Below are 22,495 nucleotides of genomic sequence, written 5' to 3' on the forward strand. Positions count from 1 at the left end.
CCTATCTGGGTATGGGTTAGAACACACACAATAAATCTTTTCATAAAAATTCCTAGTGGTGTTCCCGGGCACCCTCCCAACCTTCCCTTCCATCTTTCCCAAACTTCAACAGCCCCTAAAAAAGCATAAAAAAGTAAGCATTTAAAATGTTTAATTTCTAATATTATGGTACATATTAAAAATTTCAATATAGGAAATGAAAAAAGGAAAGTGACCCATTATCTCACTACTCTGCTAATTCCTATTGGCTTTTTTTTCCCATGAAATACAAACAACACCATTAAAAAAAACTCAGATACCTCAGAAAAATAAACAGTATAAATAGTAAGTGGAAACTCTCCTTATTTTTTTAATGTTTATTTATTTTTTAGAGAGAGAGAAGCACGGGAGAGCAAAGACAGAGGGAGATACAGAATCCGAAGCAGGCTCCAGGCTCCGAGTTGTTAGCATAGAGCCTGATAAGAGGCTCGAACTCATGAACCAACTGTGAGATCATGACAAGAGCCGAAGTTGGACTCCCCAACTCAGCCACCCAGGCGCCCCTTCGAACTCTCCTTATTTTGCTGCCAGGTCTTTCTCCAAATATACATCACCAACAAATTCTTCTTTGTGTTTCCAGAAAACAAAACAAAACAAACAACTGAACAAACAAACAACAAATGTGCAGTTGTAGATGTTTTTCTCCGTGTAACACTATACATAATGTGCTTCCTTGCTTTTTTATTTTTTCTTAAAGATAATCTGGAATCTTTCAATATTACAACTTACAGAACTATTCCTTTTAAAAAAGCTTTATAATATACCATTTTAAGGATATGCCATCATTTAGTTAAGCAGCTCCCATTATTTCCAGTGTTTTGTTATTACAGTGTTGAATAATATCTCAAGCATACAACTAGAATGTTTTTCCAAGTGTATCTTCAGAGTAAGTACCTAGTTATAGAAATTATCTGGGAATTATCATGCAAGATTCCCCACCTAACAACCCTTTAATACTCCCTCTCTCCACTGCAGGTAGGATCTAAGCCAAATATCTTATCTTGATTTACCAGGGTATCCAGACATGGACTGTCTGTCTCTTTAGCCTGGCAGTTACTCTTAATTTATAACCTGGAGAAACACCACCCGTTAGTCCTTCAAACTCATTTCTTACCCCAGGGCCTTTGTACTTGCTCTTGCTTCTTATAACCTGCTGTGAGAGGTGGCTGCCTCTGTCATTTTGGTTTCAAATCAAAGATTTCTCCTCTGTGAGGCCTAAGGAGCTTAAATGAGCCCTTCACCTCCTTCGCTTCATACTGATTTATTTTCATCTTAGCACTTCACTCTACATGAAATTGTTCTGTCTTCCCCTCTGAAATATGAGCTCCAAAAGAGCAAGAGCCCTATCTCTTCTTCTCCACTGAGTCTCAACAGCTCAGAAGAGCACAGGCTCAAGGAATCTCTGGTGAATAAATGGTCAGAGGATAAACGGGTTTAAAATGATCAGAAAGGTGGCCAAATTGCTTTCCAGAAAGGGTTGCCAGTTTTTACTGCCACTGACAGTGCCTGAGTACCCTGGAAAGTGCTTAGCCCTATGAAGCATTTACCATTTTTTCTAATAGTCCATTTTATTTTATTTTATCATTTTTTAAAGTTTCTCAACATTCATTTTTTCTCCTTTTTTTAAAAAATGTAATTCACTGGGGCACCTGGGTGGCTCAGTCGGTTAAGCGTCTGACTTTGGCTCAGGTCATGATCTCACGGTTTGTGGGTTCGAACTCTGCATTGGGCTCTGTGCTGACGGCTAGCTCAGAGCCTGGAGCCTGTCTTCAGATTTGGTAACTCCCTCTCTCTCTCTGACCCTCCCCTGCTCACGCTGTCTCTATCTCTCTTTCAAAATAAATAAATAAATAAATAAATAAAACATTAAAATAAATAAATAATGTAATGTATTATCAAATTGGCTTCCATACAACACCCAGTGCTCATCCCAACAAGTGCCCTCCTCAATGCTGATCACCCACTTTCCTCTCTCTCCCACCCCCCATCCGCTCTCAGTTTGTTCTCAGTATTTAAGAGTCTCTTGTGGTTTGCCTCCTCCCCTCTCTGTAGCCATTTTTCCCCCTCCCTCTCCCCCATGGTCTTCTGTTAAGTTTCTCAAGACCCACATATGAGTGAAAACATACGGTATCTGTCTTTCTCTGCCTGACTTATTTCACTTAACATAATACCCTCCGGTTCCATCCACATTGCTGCAGATGGCAAAATTTCATTCTTTCTCATTGCCGAGTAGTATTCCATTAGATATATAAACCACATCTTTATCCATTCAGCAGCTGATGGACATTTAGCCTCTTTTCATAATTTGGCTATTGTTGAAATAGCACTGCTATAAACCAAGTACATCAGTATTCCTGTATCCCTTGGGTAAATTCCTAGCAGTGAGGACCCTCCACACCGTTTTTCAGAGCGGCTGCACCAGTTTGCATTCCCACCAACAGTGCAAGAGGGTTCCCATTTCTCCACATCCTCACCAGCATCTATAGTCTCCTGATTTGTTCATTTTGGCCACTCTGACAGGTGTGAGGTGGTATGTCTGTGTGGCTTTGATTTGCATTTCCCTTGTAATAGTCCACTTTAAAGGTAAAAAATGGAGACCTATCTCCTTTTTTGGAGTAATTTTTCTTTAGACACTGTTAAGAACAAATCAGATATTTGTTTCTAACATAACCTCACATCCATCTTAGAAAAATAAACAGGCAATTAAAACTGTTATTTAAGTAAGAAACATAGTGTGAATTTTTCATACTGGTTTAAAAATTGATGTGATGACCGGTAAGAGTATGGAATTTGAACATCAATCTTTTTAAGACAAAAAAAGACTTATCCTTATAATATACAGTAAAATGTTTGCTGGAATTTTATTCTTTTTTCACTTCCCTCCCTTTTTTCATGGATTTAATCAACCATTCATTCACCTTACAAATATTTATTGATTGCTTACAGTCCCAGGCACTAGTAAAATCTTTATCTCTCACCCATATTCTAGGCCAAGCATTTTGGCCTGGGTTTTATTTTTATTTATTTATTTATTTTCGACGTTTTATTTGTGTTTTAGAGAGCATAAGTGGAGGAGGGGCTCTGAGAGGGGGACAGAGGATCCCAAGCCAGGCTCTGGGCTGACAGGTAACCTGTTGTGGCACTCAAACTCAGGAAGATCACAACCTGAGCCCAAGTCCCAAGGTCAACTGGGAGATTAATTTACTAATCAACCAGGTTAGCTCTTGGATTTATGTAATATTTTACTGGACTTTGATCCTTTTAAAAAAATGTTGTATTTATTTTTGAGGGAGAGTCCGAGGATGAGCGGGGGGAGGGGCAGAGCCAGAGAGAAGGAGGCACAGAATCTGAAGCAGCTGACAGCTCAGAGCCTAACATAGGACTCGAAGTCTGGGAACTGTGAGATCATGACCTGAGCTGAAGTTGGAGGCTTAACTAACTGAGCCACCCAGGTGCCTCAGTTGTACTGGATTTTTCCAAGCTTTCCTTAATTTCTTGTTATTTCTTATTACTCTTTTAGAGATATTTCTCCCAGTTACCCCTTTTCAGTGATTCCAAGCACCCTGACTTTGAAAATACCCTCTCCTTGGACTAGAGGTGTGGTGGGGAAATGTGCACCCAAAAAAGGGAATTTTCTTCTTGGTCCTAATGTCCACCTAATTTTTAAAGCATAGGTTCCTTATTATATTTTAAGCTTACAATTACATCCATAGATTAATTATTAGATATCTCCATGTCATATATCTCATTTTTCTAAACTTGTGGAGAGTAAGTGGAGGAACAAATGGAGTAGAAAATCCTTTTCCTTCTGAGAAGAGGGGGTGTAGGTAGACACTGAGTTTAGGACATTGCTGAGATACTGGGGGTTCAGTAGGGTGTCGTAATTACACTCAGCCTTCCCCTCAACACGATTCTGTTGCACCTACTCGTGAGATATATAAAACAAAAATTTCTTTTTTTTTTTTTTACAAATAGTTTATTGTCAAATTAGTTTCCACATAACACTCAGTGCTCATCCCCACAAGTGCCCTCCTCCATGCCCATCCCCCCCGCCCCCCCACATCCATCAGTCCTCAGTTTTTGTCAGCATTCAAGAGTCTCTCATGGTTTGCCTCTCTCCCTTTCCCCCACCATTTCCCCCCTTCTTCTCCCCCTTGGTCCTCAGTTAAGTTCCTCCTAATCCTCCTATACGTGCAAACATATGATATTTGTCCTTCTCTGCCTGACTTATTTCGCTCAGCATAACACCCTCCGTGTCGCTACACATGGCCTGATCTCATTGTAAAACAAAAATTTCTTATGCGTATAAATAAAGTTTTTGCATTGGACCAGTTGGTCCAGTTCTTCTATCTGCTAACTTCCTTCCCCACTTTGTCTCAGTTCATTAACTCTACCTCTCCTCGCACCCAAATCTTCCACCTATCTTCTCTCCCTTTCCCGGCTACTAGTCAGTCTCCACTTTCCACCTCTTCATCCTCCGCATCCCCAGTCCGCTGGTGCCTGAGCACAGCTCCGCCGGCTGCCGCGCCGCGGGTTTACGTGAGTCAAAGCCGCGGGTGGGGGACCCCCGGGGTAGGGCAGGGGCAAGGAGGTGGGAAGCGCATTCCTTTCACGTGCGATCTCAGAGCAAATCTGCCTGGAGAGAGAGCTGGCAGGTTTGACTATTTCTTTCTCGTCCGGTAGCCAGGCTCGCGGGTCCGCGCGCCTAGGCGCTGCGCCCCGCACGCCGAAACTACATTCAAAGGCCAGGCTAGGCTGCCCACGAGGTTGGGATTGGGGACTGGGGGTGACCTCGGGGCGACTTCCTCCTTGGCGCCCTTCCTCCCCTCCCCTAGTCACCTTTGCGTCTGCAAAACAGCCCCTCAGGGCTAGAGGTCTCGCTTTCTCTAGCTAAGGGTTAATTTTCCGATCGCACGAGGGGGAGGAGATTTCCCTGTAGACAAGTAAAAAGGGTGATGGACAAACGTGCGGGCACTAAGACCGCAAGGCATTCGTTTCCTCCGACGGTGGTTGCGGACGCCGGGAGGAGGAGAGCCCCAGAGAGAGGAGCTGGGAGCCGTGGCACAGGCAATGCTCAACCCTGTATGTAGCTGAGAGAGGCTGGGAGAGGCCGGCCGCCGGAGACCCAGCGGCGAGGGGAAGACCTGGGGGGGGTGGGTGGGGAACACAGACAGGAGAGCACTCGAAATCAAGCGCTTTACAGATCATTTTATTTTGTGTAGAGAACACGTAGCGACTCCGAAGATCAGCCCCAATGAACATGTCAGTGTTGACTTTACAAGAATATGAATTCGAAAAGCAGTTCAACGGGAATGAAGCCATCCAGTGGATGCAGGAAAACTGGTAGGTGATGCTTTCGCGTGATTCTCTTCCCGGGAGCCCTGCGCGTCTCCGCGGTGCGCCTTCATGTCGGTATTTTCTGTCTGGGGCGTGAACGGAGCGCCGAATCGCGGGCAGCGGAGAGCGGGTGGCCGAGCCCTCGGGTCTCCCGGGTGCGGGAGCCACGGGGGCTGCACGAAGCGCGTGGGTCTGTGAGTGCCCCTGTGTGAACCGAGGCCACACATACATCTTCAACAGATTATATAACATAGAACATACGTGTGTCTATAGAGTAGATGTCTGCGCGACAGGGAAGGCGGGAGAGATGCCACGGTCCTGATTCCCTACCTGTGCAACCTTCTAGTTTTCATCTAGATTCGGGTTTTCTCCCTCGGCCTCCGGCGAGCTGAGCGAAAGGCAGTGGAGGAAGGACCCGATCCCCTGCTGCGTTTAACCCTCTCTCGCCTGCGCTCCCTGGTCCTCGCCCTCTGCCCATCCCTCGTGTCCTTCCTTTCTCCTTGCAGCCCTCCCACTTCCCTGCCCTACTCTCTGCCGCTCCCTGGCCGGATTTCTCCTTTCCTGGACCCCTTTCCCCGCGCGGATCCCTTTCCGGTTTCATGAAGAGGCGGAGGCGACGTGGGGGAGGGGACAATGAAAACGGTACTAAAAATGAATGAACCGAGCGAGTAGAGCCACGCCATTATTAAGTTTCTGTTTCACGGAGACGCCTTTTGGACACGCTCCGTTCTAATTCAGTAGGAAGCTGTTGATTGGAGCTGAGACACAGATTAAAAACCCCTCGGTCCGCAGAGTCCTTGGGGGCTCTTCCCCGGACAAACTTCCAGTAGGGAAAGAGTCTTTCTTGTTTACTGTGTTCCTTCCGCCAGTCCTTTTGAAAATCCCAGTGTGGGAGGCGATCCTATGTCACCTTGCAATATTTAACAGGGATGTGTGTGTGTGTGTGTGTGTGTGTGTGTGTGTGTGTGTGCGTGCTCGTGTGTGTGCTCATCTGCCTCTTCCTTGTAGACAGCTACTGTGGCAGACATTCCCTTCCTCCCTTTCAGCCCGGGTCTGTCGATCCGTAAAGTGCAAGCTCAACGCACCCGGGAGCGGGGCAGTGGCCTGCAGCCTCCTGGGTGCTCGATGGGAGGGTCCGGCAGAGGCGCTCCGGCGCCAAGGGATCCCGCCGGCCGCCGCGTGCTCTAGCGCGCGTGCCCTGCGCCGTCACGACCCGCCTGCCCTCCCCCATCTCATCAATGGGAAACCGGAGACGCCGGCGCGCCGGGGGTCGGGGCTGGCTGCTGCAGCCGGAGGGCGTGCCGCGGGCCGGAGCTGGTGGAGGGAGGTTCAACTTCCTTTACTCCGGTCCCCAGGAGTTGTTACTGGCCCTGGGAGGCTGGGCCGCCGCGCCCGCCTCCTCCCGTCCGGGTGGTTGGCCCACCCGAGGCCCACTGGCCATTTGAGGCTGCTTCGCGGCCGGGCCCGCCCCCTGCGCCCTACACGCGGGCTGGGCCCGGCGCACCCGCACCCGCTGCGGCTTGGCGGGGCACCGCACAGGATGAGGGGCTTGCGGGGGTCTGAGGGCCGCGGCCGGCCAGACCCGGAAGCCAGCTGGGGGACACGATCTTCTCTGAAGCTCAGGGAGTGCGGCAGGCACATGGGGCGCGGGGTGGCGCCCTTCCTGGCCGGGCGAGGCCGGAGGGGGCCGAGTGTGGGTCCGGGAGACGGATGAACAGCGGAGAGGCTCGAGTCTGGCGGAGGGCGCACACTGAAGGGGCTCGGCGCTTGGGGAAGCCGACCCCGCTCCGCCCCGGCGGCCTGGGGACCTATCTGCGGAGGCACTTCCTCCTCCGGCGTTGAGGGTGGCGCTGAAGGCGGGGTGGGGGCGGTGGCCCCAGGCCGCAGGCTCTGGAAGCTGCGCGGCGGGCCAGCCCAGGGGTCGGGTCTTCTCTGCAGCTGTTCGTCGTGTTCTCTTGCTCCACCGTTCAGCCCATCTTCTTCCCCCGGTCAGAGCTGTGTGCTCTGTGTTTTCCACTCTGCCTTGTCTCCAACTTGCTGCACCTTTATTGAACCTGCCTTTCGGGAGCTGGCGTCCCCTTCCGGTGGCTGCCCCCATGCTCCGTGGGCCAACCCTCCCTTGCACCAAAGCGGTGGACATTGCCTTTTATTTACTGGTTGCCTTTTCTCTGAGGCCACTTTCTGGTGCTTCTCCAGGTAACCATTTCCCGCCTCTTTTCTCCATTCACTCAACAAGTACACACTGAACCAGACAGGGCCTGGCCCTCACCAGAGCTGAAAACGGCAAAAATGCGCTAAGCTGTTTTCTCCTGTTGAGCTCTGACCAGGGCTTCCTACTAGCTCTTAACAGACCTTTCTAATGGCAACGTCTTTCCTGGCTTTTGTTTATATACATGAATATTTGCGTGTATGTCTGTGCCTCCTACCAGACCGTCAGCTCTTTAGGGCATGGTTCTTGTCTCATTCCACTCGTGATTATACGGAGCACGTGGGAGAGTGCTTGGTACGTGGCAGATGCTGGAGAAAATGCCTATCCATGAGTTAAAAATGATGATTGGTGCCCATTTTATTGCCAGCACTACCTGTTAATACCTGAAGCTTAACAGGTTTGGCCTTCCCTCTACATTTGAATACTACCTAGTAGTTATATATTGGGATTTTTCCCTTCCTGACTTTTTCTTTGTTGACCCTATGTTCTTAGCTTGCATACTGCAGTCAGAAAGCCCTGTTAGCTGTTACTCTTTCCTTGCAGGTCTACCTGACCTTGATTGTCGTGCTTTCTCCTTTTACCCCAGAGGATGTGCCTTTCTCCCATTATTATGGGGCCCAATTTTATAAAACCCTCCTCAGCCAGAATCCCAGCAGCAAAAAAGTCTTGAGCAAGGTGTTAAGAAAATGAGTTTTTTTTTCATTTCCCTTGTTAATGGGAGAAGGAAGCTCCATGACCAAGGCTTAGACCCTCTTGGGGGCAGAGGAAGTTTAGGAAACCAAAGCCTTACCTTTTCCAGGATTTAAACATGGTTTGAACTAGTTTCTAGAGGAAAAACACAATGTTGTGAAACATCTGCTCTGTCTCTTGAGCAGTCATTTGCACTGGTCCTTAAAAATGTCTTAGACATAGCCTCAAACAAACCTTATTAATTTGGAGATTTAGAATTACCTCTCAAAAATGAGCTACATGGTCTTTCGAAGTATTATGAGAAAGGCCAGGAGTGCTGTTTTGTCAGTACGCTGTCTGTACTACTTAGTATTATTTAAGAGAAGCTTAAATAAGTGTCGTTTATTAAACATGTCCTATAATCCCTATTCATTCTTATTACATATTAGTGTTATGATCCCCTTATTTTTGGAATAGTGCTTGTACAAACACCAAAGTGTTCAATTGTGGCAAGTTTACCAAGTTTATTGTTGCTTTAAGAAATTATTAACCCTATATTTATCCTAAACACAGGACAAATACTATAGACCTTTTTAATTTTCTAGCAAATAGTTTCATGTATAATAAATTAGAGAAGCAATTGAAATGCAAAGTAATAAATATATTCCCTTGAAGAATCACCCTGAAACCTCATCTTGAAGCTACATATCAAGTTAAAAATGCCTTGAGTAATATTATCCAGTATATGATATTTTATTAGACTAAGTAGAGATAGAGCAAAATGCATGCCTTTAGCCTCAATAGCATTTTTGACTCCCAATTTTACACTGAAAAGCCCCGTGATTTTACAACATTGAAAAGAAAGGCATTTTGTTCCTTAATGAGATGCCTGGCCTTTACCTGTTATTTTCACTAATAGCTGATTTAATTTATAAGTGCTGCTTGCAAGGAAGCGAAATCACGTAGTGACTGGTAAGGCAAGGCGACATAAAAATTCATTGAGTGAGAAGGGCAGCTGGGCTCTGCCTTCTCTTTCAGCAGCCTGCCAGGTTTGTGCTAACAGCGGTGGATGCTAGTTGCTCCAGTTGTAATTGTCTGGCCAATGATGATTATCTTCTGATGTCGGCTGACACCGTGTTCACCAATAGGAAAGCAGGAGGCCTGTGCTGACTGCTGTAACATTATGGATGTGAGGTGACGTCATCACAGGCCTTGCCTAGAACCTCATGAAACCCTCCCCCGCTCCCCTCTGGCATCCTTCACATATCCAGCCTTTCACACTGCTTTGTATATTTTTCTGACTTTCTCCTTTCCTCTCCCCCCACGGTGGTGTTGGATATAAGGGTTTTATTGTTTGTATTTTGTGCTCTGTATTTTAGGGTCTATAAGATGGTGTAGGAAATTTTAGGATTAACTATTATCTAAGAAAACCTTCTTACCTACACATTTGTTTTCACTAAGGGAAAAAATGAGAAGAAAAACTGTTTGAAAGGAATTGCATATCTATACCTTTTTATGTGCATTTTAGAAGGTGACATGATGTACAATTTCCGTATTAAAGAACATAAAAACATTGTTAAGTCTGTGTGAGTATATTACTCAATACAGCATCATTAAAAACGCAGGCATAGTATTAAAGCTGTTGTTTTTTTCTGTAGTGACAACTGTTCTGCATCAATCCCTAGAATCCTTAATATCTGCTTTATTCATTTATAAGAAAAATGGCTGGGGAATAGTGCAGTCTGCTCTCATGAAAGAGGAAAAACCAGAGTCTCATTTAATCTGCCACTACAGCAAATATAAATCTGGTCAGCTATCTAGGAAAATACTATATCCACATAATACTCCTGTTTCCTTCCACTTTAGGGAATCACAGCTCATATTAGCCTTAGGATTGAAAAGTCCTAAGTGTGAGGAATTTAGTGTGTCATTCAATAAACTTTAGAAGTACTGGGATATTGGCCTAATATGCACTAGTTTAAGAATAAGAAGACTGAGGGCCGCCTGTGTGGCTCAGTTGGTTAAGTGACCAACTTTGGCTCAGGTCACGATCTCATAGTCCATAGGGTTTGAGCCTGCGTTAGGCTCTGTGCTGACAGCTCAGAGCCTGGAGCCTGCATCAGATTCTGTGTCTCCCTCTTCTCTGCCCCTTTCCTGCTCACGCTCTGTCTCTCTCTCTCCCAAAAATAAACAAACATTAAAAATTAAAAAAAAAAAAAAAGAATGAGAAGACTGAGGAAATGCACAAAGAAGAGAAATGTGACCTACTTTACGGTGATAGAAAGTAATGAAGTGTGTGGGAACTGTGATCTGAACTTTCATGTATCTTTTTAAAAATGATGTATCTTCATGCAGTCCCAAACGCCAAAGTGTTTTAGGATTCCCAGGGATACTGGAAATTATTTTATGACCACATATTATCCATCTCTATATTAGCATTAGTTATAAATAGCATATGATGTAAAATTTTTACATAAGGCCTTTTGTTGAATGTTGTGAAGAAGGCTTGCTGCTTGTTGCTTTTAATGTTAGATGATGATGATTCCAAAGGTATCAGGATCCCATCATCATTTAACTCCAGAATCAACCCACTCCAGATCTAAGAGTTCCTTTGCATACTCCTTGAAAGAAGATTCTTTCAAGTTAGACAGTGAAGAAGCTGGTGGAAAGGTGGGGGGAAGGGCAGGTGAATACTTAGAACTGCATAAAATAACCATCCAGTCAGTCGTTAGCCAACAAAGCAAAATGGAGTGTGGTACTATTCAGTTAGTTCAAGAATTCATCTTGGCTTCGATGATCTGCATATTTTAGGTCTCAGTGTTTTCTAAAATGAATGATGTAAACTTATCTCAGTGATCCACTTAATTGTTCGTGTTATGGACATAGGTGAGCTGAGCTGCCCTGTGTTACTAAGCACCAGACAGAAGGCCACAAAATTTCCCTTTAGCTATTTACCTATTCCTGTTCTATGTTCTAGTCCCTATCTTCAAATCTGTCTGCCCCCATTGACTTTCCACTGACTTTTGTTAAAAGAGCACAGTCGTTTACTTAGAAAAATAACTACCTATACCATGGATATTATATCTATTGATAACCTTAGAAAATCGGAACAAAAATATAACATGGCTTGATTGAAATGTTAAGGCCCATAACTTTGTCCTTTGCTATATTCTGATTGTGTGTGTAGACAGGCGGGTACAAATGTGTAACTTTTGTCAGTTACTAATAGAACTTAAATAGCCTCCCTAATTATATATAACTTTCAAAAATTTTATTTTAGAAATAGATTTGTCCTTTTAAAAAAATGATTGCTCTAAAGTAAAAAAATGAATTTGTAGTTTTAATCTGGCTGAGCAAGAGCCATTCCAAAGCATTGGGTCCATCCATGTAAGTTCTCTTACGTTCAAGCTTCTGTGTTTATCCTGGTTTATTTTTGTACTACAGTTTTTAGTTTTAAGGTTTTTTATCCTAGTAAAGGTCATTTGGAATGAGAAATACTTTTAAGAGAAACTTCTGTTTAACCAGTCACTCACAGTGATTTTTCTAAAATTTAACTTTAAGCTTGTATGCTACGCCCCTCAAAAAAATGTACACGTGAAAAATATTTTCACTTACCTTGGCTGAGATAAATAAGACATGCTGATTATAAGCAATTTTGCTGGATGGATACTCCTATAGTTTTCTAATACTTTTATTTACTTCAGAATTTCCTATTGGTATTTTTCCTTCTAAAGATTTTATAGCTAATTGCAATATGATAAGGGGAATATCACTGATAGAATGTATATTGGGAGAGGGGGGGCCTCATTATTTTTACTTAGGTTTAGGACCACATATTTTAAGTGAAATAGGTTTAGGATCACATATTTTAAGTGACATAGGTGTAACTCTATTTTTTTAAAGATAAATTTCGAAGGTTTTAGCTCAACCCTTAATTTTACTAACACTCATTCTTGGAGCTAATGTTTTGGTTTTTTTTACTTGATCCTTTGAGTTCTGACACTGAATTCTTGAATTGACTGTTAACTATTAATGGACAGTATACCTCTTTCTTTGAAGACTATTGAAAAGTCCCATGGGGATGCCTGAGTGGCTCAGTCGGTTGAATGACCGACTTCAGCTCAGGTCGTGACCTCGCGGTTTGTCGGTTCAGGCCCTGCGTCAGACTCTGTGCTGACAGCTTGCTCAGAGCCTGGAACTTTCTTTGGATTCTATGTCTTCTCTCTGCTCCTCCTCCATTTGTGCTCTGTCTCTGTCTGAGTCTCTCTCTGTCTCTCAATAATAAATAAATGTAAAAAATTTTTTAAAAAGCCCCATGAAATGCATGTTTATTATATATCTTTGTTAAGAAAATATAGGCATTTACCTAGAGAAGTGCACACATATACCTAAAGATGCTAAAGTGACTTTTGAAATATAAAAAACTGATAGTCCATTATAGACCGTTTCTTTTCTGTTTCTTGGAATTCAAAGAGCATCTTGGTCACTTAGACCTACTTCTAGACTTTGCTACAAAATAGGTCCCAATTTAATTGACTTTGGCAATGTTTTTTTAAACTAGTTAAATAATATGATTTTAATAAGCATTTTAAAACTGCAAAAATGGAACATTTAGTACTTGGATTTACCCTGATTATTAATAAATGTTTAAAAATCTTCAGTATAGTTTATGATAGCCAAAAACTTCAAGGTTTTCTGCCCAAGTCATTCCTTCTATTCATAAGGTGTTGTTAATAAAATGTAAAAAGAATTTTAAGATCCTAGGCCCACTCTAACTGGGGTAATTGACGTCTTCAGGCATAGTGAGTTCAGGGGAACTAAATGCTTTGAAGTTGAGAATTTTATGATCTTGTTTTAGGAGGCTCGATGGGGGGAAAAAGGGCTAGATGAAAAGGGTTACTCCTGAAACCTTTTTTTTTTTTTTTTAAATGTGTGAGGCTTCCATTGAAGTTTTTGGGTGTGTTAAGCATTTAAAAGCCGGACTAGCAGTGGTTATCATTACAATAAGAGAGAAGAAAGCTCAGTAAAGGTCCTGTAAATATCCAGGTCTATAGTTTCCTCTCAATTTTATGACTTTTTCACAGACTTGATTTAAATATCTTTAAGAAGTAGGGTAGATTTTCTTTATTCTCAAGTAATGATACTAATAGTTGATACATAGTTGTTTACTGATCGCAAGTATTCTTTTAAAATGTTTTACATATGTTAACTGTTACATCCTCCCAACCACCTTTGATGTATTATCTTTTTGATTTTTTTTTTTTTTTAACAAAAGGCAATGAGGCTCAGTGTGCTTATACAAGATGGGATTTGCAAGTAGGGAAGGAATGGGCTCCAGGTCCAATGAAGAGTGTCACTGAGGCCCCAATCATCCCCTTATTTGAACCCCGTAACAATGCACTTGAACCATTACAGTTTGCAGCACTGTAAACACGTAAGGAACTTGTGGTTTTAAGTCAGTGACCTCCCAAGTGCCTCTTATCTGCTAAATGTTCCCTAAGGGATCCTGAGCACATAAGGCCAGAATATGAAAAACACCTATAAACATTGTAACAAACATTAAACTATATAGATAAATACATAATTTAATCATTAAGAAATATTTCCTGAACATGACTTGTTCATCTATCAACACTGTGATGAGTAGAGAAAGCCATTTCACCTTTATTGATGCTACTATCCTAAAATATTCCAATTTTGTCTCAAACTATGACACACAGATTTGGAACCTTTCTTATAAAGCATGCCTTCTGTCTGATTCTCTTCCATGAGCCTCATACACTCGGCTTGGTTCTAGACTCTGGGAGTCCGTGTTTCTACCTGGCCCTGCCTGCAGACCAGTTTTAGAAGCTATTGGTAAAGAGCCACCCACTGTTGACGGAAGAAAAAAAAATGTGTGGGTCGGGGATGTCTGTATTCTTTGAGGTCAGTTCCTGCAGTGCGGAGAAGAGTACCAAGAAGTTAAGAGTACGTTTATTTGTTTTATTTATTAGTTCAAAATTCTTTATCTCATTCTAAAGTGAGAACTATGGGAGCAAGAAATCATTAGAATATGTAAAGATGCAGGAAATAAAACGTCTTTAATTCTTAGCCAGAGGCACCACTGTTATTTTGCCACATTTCCTCAGGCCTTGTTTCCAAGTGTTTTACATACTTTAAATGATTCAGTACTTACCATTGACAGAGTGAGTTTCTTATTTGTGCCAGGGACTGTGTTGGGTGCTTTATCATCTCATCTCATTACAACTTTTTATGTTGTTTATGTTTCTCTTTACATTATAAATATCTCACTGAAACCTCTCCATAGTATATTTTCCAGTGGCAACTCAATATTTTATTGTTTGAGCTTTAATTAATTATTTACCTTTTTTGGGGTTTATTTTATTTTTGAGAGACAGAGAGTGAACAGGGGAAGGGCAGAGAGAGAGGGAGACACAGAATCTGAAGGAGGCTCCAGGCTCTAAGCTATCAGCACAGAGTCTGACGCAGGACTGGAACCCATGAACCGCAAGATCATGACCTGAGCTGAAGGCCCTGCCTTACCGACTGAGCCACCCAGGCGCCCCTGAGCTTCAGTTAACTTAGATAACCATTGTCTTATTGTTGAACATGTTAAGTTTCTAGTATTTTGCTATTAGAACTAGTCCTCTGATTGCATATTAATTTTTTTTACTTATCTGATAATTTTCTTTGTATAAACCTAAGCTATAGCATCCAGAGGGATTACTTTTTTTAATATCTTTTAATTTATTTTGAGGGAGGGAGAGTGAGAGCATGGGTGGTGGAGTGGCAGAGAGAGGGAGAGAGAGAACCCTAAGCAGGCTCCTTGCTATCAGCACAGAGCCTTTTGTGGGGCTTGATCTCACAAACCATGAGATCTTGACCTGAGCCAAAATCAAGAGATGTTTAACGGACTAAGCCACCCAGTTGCCCTGGGGAATTACTGGTTTTAAGGTTCAAGATCCCTACAGCCTGGTTGATGTCTAGAAAAGTTGAATCAATTTACAGTCCAGCAAGGAAGAACTGTTTTCACATCTTAGCACTGAAGATGATCACATTTAAAATATCTTTGATAAGTTAATGTAAAATGTGATGTCCTCTTGCTTTGTTTTATATTTATTTTATTTCTAATGAGATTCAAAAATTTTATTTGGGTTTGCTTTCCATTTGCTTTTGTAAATTGTCTGTACCAGGCCTTTCCTAGTTAGCTATAATTTGCTTACACTTGGGACATATTAAGGATATTAGCTTTTGTCCAGCATGACTGCTTTGTTGTGAATAATTTCTTCTCCAGAGTGACTTCTGTGACTCTAATACACTAACTTCCTATAGCCGAGAGCAGATCTAGTAACTACTTTAGTATATGAAATAGAAATGTATTTTCCATCACACTTTGAATTACGGGAAACAACTGTGCTTATCTCTTTATAAATAACCTGTAAGCCAACAGCCCCAGGGAGGAAGGGAGAGAGAAGAGAAGACTGGGAGACTGGGCTCCTGTTCCATGTGGAGAGAGAAGCAGTAGTCTCAGACTTCCTGCTAATATTTGGACCCTCTTATTTGCCTATATTTTTCAGCTTTCCACAGGTGTGGTGATGAATATTCACTATGGTATGATAGTGTGGCTGTTAAGCACATCAACTCTGGAGCCAGGGCGTCTGGGTCCTAGTTGAACCACATAGCAGCTGAGTGACCATCTTGTTAGCAGATTAATTAGCACCTCTGCTTCAGTGCCCTCATCTCTAAATTGGGAGATGATAATAATAGTATTGGGGGTGATAATGATGGAATCTACTGCAGCAGGTTGTGAGAATCAGACAATTTATTTAGACGTTAAGCCCTTCAAACAGTGTCCAGGACTGTATGTGGTTTTTATTATACCTTTATTGTTGTCTGCACCATAGACTCTATGGGATCAAAAAGGAAAAAGGAATCATAATTAACGTCCTGTATAACTGAGGTAACTCAAAATGGCTGTGCAATCAGCCCTCCAAATATGACCAAAAAAGCCCATTACCCAGGAGCCACTACCAAGGTACAGACATTGGGAGAAAAAAGAAGAAAAAGTATGACATCAACTTTGCTGTCAAGAATCTATAATTTGACAGATCCCAGCAAGAGAAAACATTGTTAATATGTATGTGGCTTAAAAAAAAGTGTGGAGGCCAACTCTACCAACTCTACCCAAAATGTTTGGGACATTTTTAGAAGTTATGCTTTATCTCCAATCACATGTAACAGTGTGAAATACAGGCAGTCCTGTATAATAGACCCTGATTACTAATTTATTTCCTATAAAACACTTGAGATTATCTCATTTAATAATTTATTCCGCAAATGTGGCATAGTGTCTTTATTATGTTACACACTAAGGGTAAAATCACATTCTGTATTAATAAGTGAAATGATGGTGGCTAAAAATTTTGGCGTTATGAGCTTGCCGGTTTGTGCTTCAAGTAAGTCTTTGGTCCTTGCTCAATGATTTTTTTTTTATTTCAATAAGAGAAGCATGGCTCTTTGGTTTCTTAGCAAAGTAAAATAAGAGAGCATCACACTTCAGTTTTCTCTTATATATCTGAACTGTAGTAAGCTTGTGATGGAGAAACTTAAGTGGTATCCTTTCTTTAAGGTTCCCAGTTTTCTCATTCTTGAGACAAGCAGGTTCATTTGGGGTTCCCAGGGGATGGGAGAATTTTACTTCCACGTGCTTGTTCCTTCCTCTCTCAGCTTCAGTTGAAGGAGGTCATCGAGAGCACATGACTGCCTCTTGACCCTCAAACTGGGCCTGGGCATTTGGAGGATCCTCCTCCCCAACCCTTGTTTTTGAGATGTATGTTCTTCCCATTGTTCCCATACTAGAAGCCATTTCAAGGATGCAGCCTTGAGAGAGGAATGTGTTGTTGAGACCATCTGGACTATATTTGTGACTGAACCCTGTGAAGGCCTTTATACAAACTCTTAAGATTTCTAACAGGCGGGTGTAGAGATCTACTCATTTTGCAGCATCTGAAGACAAGACTCATATACAAACCCCCTTGTTTCTTAAAACTGCCACCTACCAGTCTGGAGTGATCCGCCTCTCTCTGTCATTGTCCATGCATAGAGGACCCATTTTGAATTTCACCTGGAGAACTCCTGAGGTTACAAACCAACAGTCCCCTGTCCAGTCCTGGAGTTCCCATTGTAGTAGGCAGCTTACACACACACCCCTCTTTGTGATAGCAGCACAGGTAAAGTGTCCTGTGCTATTAGAGGGCTTTTATAACTAACCTCTAAGCTAATAATACTTAAGTTATAAGTAGACTGACCCCCTGACCCCTGTCAACTGGGAGAAATTCTTCTTTCAGATCTAGTGTTGTAGATCCTTGGAATGTGTGGTTTTCACAGTAGCAGTTTTACATGGAGAATGACCCAAAGGGCCAGGAAATGAAACCATTTTTTAAAACTTTTCTGAGCTCAAATTTGAGAAGCATTTGTTTGTCAGAGCGGCTATGCTGTGCTCTCTTACTGTCCTGTAGGTAGGAATTCTCATGAAGAGCAGACTCTACGTGGTCATGAAAAGTGACCCCACAAAGGAGTATAACACTTGGTACTGACATGAAAGTAAGAGAAGAGTAAGAGGTCGAGGAACACCATGATGCTTAATCAGAAAAAAAGAGATAGATCGCTGTGTGGAACTTTTCTAGGTTAAAGGAGTATTCTTCAAACTTTTTGCACACATCCTTCCAAACAAAGTTTCAAAAGTTATGTGCTGCCTGACACATTTAAAAATTTTCATTGTAAGTTGAATTAAGTTCTTAATAGAGATAGAATAAATAAGATGAAGATTAGCTAGTTAGAATAAGTATTTTCTGATGTGCTGAGAGGTTTACCTACTTTTTTGAATATAACATACAGTGAATCTGAAATCACATAAACACTTTTTTTCTCAATGGTTTTATTTAATTGATGGCTCAAAAACATGTCATATTCCACATAAAAAGAATCAGTAGCACTAACTGCTATTGTTTCTGGTTGTTCTGAATTCAGAACATTTCAGTGTTCGTTATGTAAAGGTTCTAAACAGAAGGGGAAAAATGGATATTATCTTCCTGCCTCATATCATTGTCCATTTTTTCTTTTTGGGGGGAGCTGGAAGGAAAGATCTAGGTAGGCTATCAAGTATCTTTTAAACTGTTTTTTTGACTCCAGAGATGGTTATGGATAGCATTTCCACGTGTGTTATAGTCAATAAAACTTGCTTCCTAACTGGGGAAAGCAATGTCTTAACTTGGTCATCTATTGTCAGAACCTGAGGACTTTGTTAAGAAGCCTGCTTCAGTCCGTTCCACTTGGAGTGGCTCTAATTGTTGAAGGCTATTCTACATATTGACCTGAACGTTGTGTCCTTCCATTATGCCCCTATTAGCCCTGGTGCTGACTTTACCTGTATTTAGTAACCACATCCACACACGACCATGGTGAATGCATTTGAAGATTGCTATTATGTCCTCTCTAGGCTTTCTTTTCTAAGCCAATTCTCACATCATTTGCAGTCCACTCTAATCCACACGGACACTTCTGAGAAATCAAAAATTAGGACTTGCACACTTTTGGTTTGGATAATTAAATGTGGCTGACCAGGAAACTGCTAATAAATTTATTAAAGCTTGGTACATATACATTAAAATGAACAAGTCTGTATTAGAGAATAATGCTGGGGGAGGAGGAAATTATAATTTTAATCCCGTAGAAGGACTGTTGTGTGGCCTTTTGGAACATTACAAGACTCCTCTTTTCTATAGGGTGTTCTGGAGATTTTAAGGACTCTTGTCAGAACCACCGGGGTATCTTGGGTTGTAATGGTTTTTGATTACTTTCCATACATTCACATTTGCAGGAATACTTATTTGAACCTGTATGTTGTGAATGCTGTTACTGTTCGTGATAGCATCATTTTGGTTGGTACTTGGTTCTTCTCTAATACTTTGTCATTGAGTTCTTTTTCTACTGAAGAGGGTATTGTGGGGTAAAAAACACTTGAGAACCATGCAGTGTCCTTGATCCTTAACCAGGTATTTGGGCCAGACTCATTTGGAAGAGGTTGTTTCTCTTCAGAATACACATGTGCAGGCTTCATGTCAGGGATTCAGAATAAGTACTTCTGTGGAGGGGCCCAGGTACTGTGAAAAGACTCCCCAGGTAATTAAAAAAAATTTTTTTTAATGTTTTATTTATTTCTGAGAGAGAGGATAGAGACAGAGCGTGAGCCGGGGAGGGCCAGAGAGAGAGGGAGACACAGAATCTGAAGCAGGCTCCAGGCTCTGAGCTGTCAGCACAGTTGCGGGGCTCGAACCCCTGAACCATGAGATCATGACCTGAGCTGAAGTAGGACGCTTAACCGACTGAGCCACCCAGGCGCCCCTCCCCAGGTAATTCTTACAATTGCCTTAGCAAGTACTGTGCTGGATGATGCTGATTCCATCCAACATTCTTTGGTTTTGTCTTCTCAGATCGTTGATTTCACAAACTGAACTTCTTCCAACCTGCTCTACTTCCTTTGTTACCTCCCTCGGGATAGGATATCACTGTCCAACACCATTGTTTCCCTCCAGACAAGCCCTGTGTGCCCTGTGTGATCTGGCTCTCAGTTCCGTTTCTCTTGGTTCACTGCCAGGGTCCCTGTTCTTCAGGCGCCCACCTTCCTTTTGGTTCCCTCACTCTGTTCTCTGCCTAATCTTTGAACACTAAGGTGCAGATCCCATCCTGTCAATCCTGCAGTTCCAGTCTTCAGTGGTTTCCCATGGTCTATATGACAACTCCAAGTTGTTTTGATTGATTTGAAAGACCACTTAAAATCTGCGTCCAAATCACCTTCCCTCATCCCACACCTGTCTATTCAAATGCAAATGAAAAATCATTGGTCCTCCCCACCCATCAGAATCCATTGGGTCTTACTTTGTGGTTTGCTGTCATTTCACTCATAAATAGATTAGTATCTTTTCTTCCAGCTTTGAAATCTGTGCCTATCACAGCATTTGGCATATAATTAGCACTATGTGTGTTGAATAGATGAATGCATATATGTATGGACATTCAAGCCTGTTCATTCACATTGAAATGTATCTGATTTATTATTTATTATTATCCAGGATGCTTAATATTGTCCTTAAGTGAATTCTGGGACACTGTCCAGTGCCTCATTGAAACAATAATAAGAATACTTACTCTCTTCATCTCGTTTTATTTTTAAGAAAAAAATGTATTCATTTAACACTACCATTCTTAGTGAAACCGTGCTAATTGTTGGCGATTATTCGTTCTTGAGTAGGCACTCAAACCATCTACTCTAATCAGAAAGAAGTCCAGAGATTTACCTACAATGAGGGGTGGTGGCACTGTTTGCACAAGGAACAAAGATCAGGAAGAAAATAATACAAAATGGTAAAAGTTAATTGTATAAAGATGGTAAAATGATGGTTATTTCTCCTTTTGCTCTTCCAGTGTTCTATAATCTTTTTAATATTCTGAATACATAAGGCTGGTATGAATTTTTTAAAGTTTATTTATTTATTTTGGGACAGAGAGAGAGAGCGTGAGCATGCACCAGTGTACAAGCAGGGAAGGGCAGAGAAGGGGGGCTGGGGGGAGAAGAATCCCAAGCAGTTTCCACACGGTCAGCACAGAGCCAGAAGCAGGGCTCAAATTCATGAACCGTGAGATCATGACCTGAGCTCTAACCAAGAGTCGGACCCTTAACAGACTGAGCCACCCCAGTGCCCCTCTGGGTAGTGTGATTATGCATATGGTCTTACTTTTCCATCTTTTTGTGTTAACTGTAGTGTATTTACTGTTTTATAGTAAGAGTTTTATTTTACAGTGATGTATTTAGTATCAGGTAACAAACACTTCTTTAAAAACAAATGCATTTGAAACAAGATTTCAAAAAAGCAACATAGTTGAACATAAATACAATTTGTGAGGACGTTGAACTTCACGATCTTACTTCAAATAAATACACTTGCTCAGATTAAGCTAGAGAGGAGCCATCCTATTGATGTCAAAATAAATTTCATTCTCTTTCTCCAATTGTAAATTATTGTTTGATTATTTTTTAGTAGGGGGAGTTATATATCTTTAAGCAGTGGGGGGTAAGGGGAAGGAGTGATAAAAGACATTAGGTTGACTTTAAGATTACAACTTTTATGGATGGGTTTCGGGAATGTATCTAATAGGGCAAAGGTTCCCCAGGGACAATAGTCATCTAATCTAATAGAGATAAAAGATTAAACATAAACCTGTCCCCAGAGAGAAAAAAATGAATAGGATAATTGGCTTAGGGACCTTGTGGCACCTGGAAACAGATGCAGCACACGTACCTGGAATACATCATTAGCAAATATATCCGGAATTGCAGAATGCCTGGAAGATCGCATTTCATTTCGAGGAGGAGCTAGAAGGATTTTGTTACTCTCTGAAATGAAGGTTGTAAGGGCTAGTATAGTCCAGAGGCCAGGCTCTGTGGGTCCAGAGAACCTGGTGTGTCTTATCTGGTGAGTTCTAGGGATGAGGTTAGGAAGAGTGTGACAGAGCTTTTTCAAAGGACTGCTTTGTAGAGAAGACCTTGTAGAGGAGATCTTATCAGTCCTGGGCAAGGCTCTGAATTCTTGCTTCTTTTAGACTTCCTCTTATAAAAAGATGGGGGGCTTGCCATTTGAATACAGGAAAAGTAGTCTTTTGTTTTGTTTTTATGTTACCATGTTATCCTATGGATTTAGGAAGATCTGCTGGTCCACTCTAGACTTTTCCTTTCCATTGTCTCAACTAGCAAACAAAAGCCCACAGGAGAGGGGAAAGGGGGGTAGGAGGAGGATCGTTGCAAATCATCTGGGCTATAGTTTTTTAAGTCTCCGTAAATGATTTGATCATTTCCATAAATTTAGAAAAACTTATGCTCACAAACTACAGAGAACTTAAATATTCCTTCCGGATGCAAGAAAACAAACGATAGATAGAAATATCCTACAGGAGCAAAAAGCAATATTAAATACTAAGGAAAATATTGCATCCTTACTATGTGTTAGGTATATTAGAGTTGATTATTTTTAAGAGTGTTATTTCCTCAAAAGATATCTCTCCTTGAAGTAAATTTAAAAATTTAATCTGCTGAACATTTGTGACTTTCTTCTGTAACTTGAGAAGAAAAGGTATATTTGTCTCTTCAGGCAACTAAAAAAATTTTTTTAAATGTTTATGTATTTA

The 22,495-nt window shown here is 41.8% G+C and overlaps 1 protein-coding gene across 2 annotated transcripts in view; it reads left to right on the forward strand.

The window, feature by feature from the left end:
- The first annotated feature begins 4,507 nt into the window (after positions 1–4,507).
- The window catches only part of ELOVL6 (ELOVL fatty acid elongase 6), a 140,813-nt gene continuing 122,825 nt past the window's right edge, over positions 4,508–22,495 (forward strand). The window contains exons 1-2 of one of the 2 annotated variants that reach the window (XM_039238792.1): positions 4,508–4,578; positions 5,262–5,382. In XM_039238792.1, coding sequence (XP_039094723.1) covers positions 5,294–5,382 — 89 coding nt within the window. In that variant the 5' untranslated portion in view covers positions 4,508–4,578; positions 5,262–5,293. Of the gene's footprint in view, positions 4,579–4,821; positions 5,122–5,261; positions 5,383–22,495 lie in introns of those variants that run through there. The other variant, XM_039238791.1, reaches the window with a different exon arrangement.

The sequence above is a fragment of the Hyaena hyaena genome, unplaced genomic scaffold, assembly GCF_003009895.1.
Source record: "Hyaena hyaena isolate Hyena2069 unplaced genomic scaffold, ASM300989v1 scaffold_146, whole genome shotgun sequence".
Taxonomy (NCBI): Eukaryota; Metazoa; Chordata; class Mammalia; order Carnivora; family Hyaenidae; genus Hyaena; species Hyaena hyaena.